The 3,716-nt window shown below is 40.2% G+C and overlaps 1 protein-coding gene across 1 annotated transcript in view; it reads right to left on the bottom strand.

Annotated features, from left to right (window-relative positions):
• MDM1 (Mdm1 nuclear protein) overlaps nucleotides 1-3,716 on the bottom strand; it is a 39,297-nt gene that overhangs the window by 21,294 nt on the left and 14,287 nt on the right. Inside the window, exon 7 of the mRNA XM_014537601.1 lies at nucleotides 3,190-3,289. Coding sequence (XP_014393087.1) covers nucleotides 3,190-3,289 — 100 coding nt within the window. The remainder of the gene's footprint in view (nucleotides 1-3,189; nucleotides 3,290-3,716) is intronic.

Here is a 3,716-nt window from a genome sequence, read left to right on the forward strand (position 1 = left end):
CTCAGCAGCGCTAAGGATGTCCGACTGCAGCTTAGGTCTGCTCCCTGCTGGCAAGTGGGCATCCCCCGAGGGCTGCCAGGCTGCCAGAGGGATGTCTGATTGCCAACTTAGGCCCAATCCTCTGGGGAGCAGGCCTAAGCCAGCAAGTGGTCACCCCCAAGGGGTCCCAGACTGCAAGAGGGCACAGGCCGGGCTGAGGAACCCCCTACCCCCGAGTGCACAAATTTTTGTGCACCAGGCCTCTAGTATATATATAAAAACCTAAGCAACCATTTGTTTGTTTGACCAGTAGCTATAATGCGCACTGACCACCAGGGGGCAGACACTCAACACACAGGCATGGAAACATGGAACAGACTGATGAATCTCAGAGGAAAGGAGGGAGGGGAAAGGGCAGGAAGAGATTAACCAAAGATCTTATATGCATACTAGAGGCCCGGTGCACGGATTCTTGCACCAGTGGAGTCCCTTGGCCTGCCTGTGGGGACCGGGCAGAAACCGGCAGTCCGACATCTCCCAAGGGGTCCTTAATTGCAAAAGGGCACAGGCCAGGCCGAGGGACCCCACCGGTGCACAAATCTGTGCACTGGGCCTCTATTATTATAATAACTATGTATGATCACTTCATAAGGTATGCAAATGTCTCATCACTATGTTGTACACCTGAAACTAATACTGTATGTCAACTGTAATTATTTAAAATTTTTCAATTATCTTAATGTAATTTTAATTATTGGATTATCTAACAATCAAGAAAAAAGAAAATCTAACATGGATTCAATAGCTATTCTGTGGATACATGCTAACAATTACAATTGCCGGTTATTATTAAAGACAATCCTTTAAGTGAGCATTTTAAAAAGATGCCAGTGTTTATATTATGAAGAAATATACAACCATTGGACAAATAAAACCAACTACCTTAATGTTATATGACTGGATACTTGGGACTTAGAATACAATATCCAGTGACTAGACTATAAATAGATTTTAAAAGTAATATCTCAAACAACATAGAAGAAAATGAAGATGATATATGGACTAGAAAATTGTAATATGATTCCAAAAAATAAGTTAACATTATAAGATAACAAAGTCATTGACATCCAAGTGCACTGATGAGTGTGAATAATATTCCTTCATTAAATGTTAGGAGTGAAAAAATAAAGGAGTACCTTATGTTTAGACACTTCACACACAGTAAATGCCTTCCAGTAACAAAAAAAGAACAAAAAACAAACAAACAAACAAAAAACCTAAGACTTAAATAAAACGTGGCCACATTAAAGTCTATATCCTGGTTATAGACTTTTATCACCATCAGTGGTCACTGACCTCTTTACTAAAAATTCTTATTCTTTTCTAACTCAATTTACTTTTTGAATTATTTTGCCAATAAAGGTCAAGGCAAACTATACCACTAATTTAAATATTTATCACCACTAATGGCAATTAATGAAACAAACTCCCCCCAAAAGTCACACCAAGGTATCATAATAGGAAACCTTGAAAGACAGTTCTTAAATTAACAACAAAAATGTTCTCTTCTATCAGGGCAGCATAAGGACTATCAGACATAAGGATCCCATTAGTCCATTAAGATCTGATGTCTAAATACCAACTCATCTTAGTTTAAAGAAGTCTCAGAGACTAAGATAATTTTTCCAAAACAAGGAGCTTCTCATGAACCAACTTAGTGAAGCACCTAAAAAACAGGACAGGTGGGCCCTAGCTGGTTTGGCTCAATGCATAGAGTGTCGGCCTGTGGACTGAAGGGTCCCAGGTTTGATTCCGGTCAAGGGTACATGCGTGGGTTGTGGTCTCCATCCCCAGTAGGGGGCATGCAGGAGGCAGCTCATCAGTGATTCTCTCTCATCATTGATATTTCTTTCTCTCTCTCTCTCGCTCTCCCTTCCTCTATGAAATCAATAAAAAATATATTTAAAAAAAAACAGAACAGGTAGAATGGCCAACACCACACTGGTCCTCTATGGCCACATTCTGTGTCCTGCCTTTGCCTCCAGCTCCTCCTCATTCCCCACCCCACACTCCTTCGATATAGAGCTCTCGCCAAGGTCTGGCATGGTTACAAACTGCTCAATGCACATATTTTTAACTTGATCTCACCAGAGTGAATATATAAAATTTGTCCCCAATAATAATCTGGGACAGCTTCAAGCTTTGTCTCTTACTGACTGTATTGCCTCTGAGCCATGTTCAAGTAGGGAAGTAGAGAGCAGCAATAGTGGAAGGAATCAAGAAACCTCCTGAAACAACATTCAGAGCATAGAAGTCACTGGAACATGAATCTGGGAGCTAACAGTGCAAAAAGCCAGCAAGCAACTCAAAGTGCCAATGCCTTCCCCCAGAAGCTGATGATATGCAATTGTTAACCATGGTTTTAAGTATAGAGTTAAATAAAAGATTCATTCCCCATTCAAATTACTCCTCTCTTTACAATGATAGGGGGAGGGAGTATTTACTGATGTATAACCTAAACTAATATGTTTTAATTTAGCTAATTCACACAGAAAAGGCAGAAAACCCTCAAGATGTGGTTTAAAAGATGCTAACTATACAAAAACCAAAAAAGTTCCACTGCTTATCCTTTGACTATAAGAAGTTAGTACTAAACTAGCACTTAATAATTCAAGGATTACTCTTTCCCTCAAACCTTTCTTTAAGGATTCTCAGAATTTCCCCCATATGTCAGGGTATCCTGACACCATATTAGTAATCCAAACCTCTATCAGCACAGGCCACTCCCTCCCTGTACTTACAGACTGTAATGGTAAACAATGATAGTGGCTTCCACTGTCAGACAAACTAATCTAGAAAATTAATTAATCTTCAGTTGCAAAGGTAGAAGTCTGGATGTTATAAAATAATCAAATATATCATACCACAATTCTATAAACTGACTTTATTAACACAACCAAATATCAACTGTAAAAATATTTTTAACTTTAAAGATTTTATAATAATCCATTATTAATCTCTAAGGAGCTAGTTGGCATTTTTAAAAAGTAAACACACTGATAAATTATATCCTAATACATACAACTTTAAGTTCCTGATATTTTTATTGCTATTATTGTATCATACATCTTTATATTGTCTCTATTACTAAATCTATTACTGATAAAGGCTCAAAGAAAATGTGGGCTTATTGAGCTTATGTAGACTCACCTGATTTGGTATATTTTCCTTCACTTGTGTCCATGCCCCAGCTTTATATAAATACTGGGCTGGGCTCAGAAATTTTGCTCTATATTCAGAATTCACCTTCCTAACAGAAAAGAAATAAGAGTAAATATTTCATCATGCCAATCATCTAAATACTATGGTATCCTATATAAGATACCGGCAGGGGAGGGCAGTTAGGGGCAATCGGGCCAGCAGGGGAGCAGTTAGGCGTCGATCAGGCTGGCAGAGTAGTGGTTAGGGGGTGATCAGGCTGGCAGGCGGAAGCAGTTAGGGGCAATCAGGCAGGCAGGCAGGCAGGCAGGCAAGCAGTTGGGAGCCAGCAGTCCTGGATTGTGAGAGGGATGTCGTACTGCCCATTTAGGCCCGATCCCACCATTGGGCCTAAATGGGCAGTCAGACATCCCTCGAGGGGTCCCAGATTGGAGAGGGTCCAAGCTGGGCTGAGGGACACACACCCCGATGCACGAATTTTGTGCACCAGGCCTATATAATAAAGAGGTAATATGCAA

Source organism: Myotis brandtii, unplaced genomic scaffold (genome assembly GCF_000412655.1).
Source record: "Myotis brandtii unplaced genomic scaffold, ASM41265v1 scaffold1037, whole genome shotgun sequence".
Taxonomy (NCBI): Eukaryota; Metazoa; Chordata; class Mammalia; order Chiroptera; family Vespertilionidae; genus Myotis; species Myotis brandtii.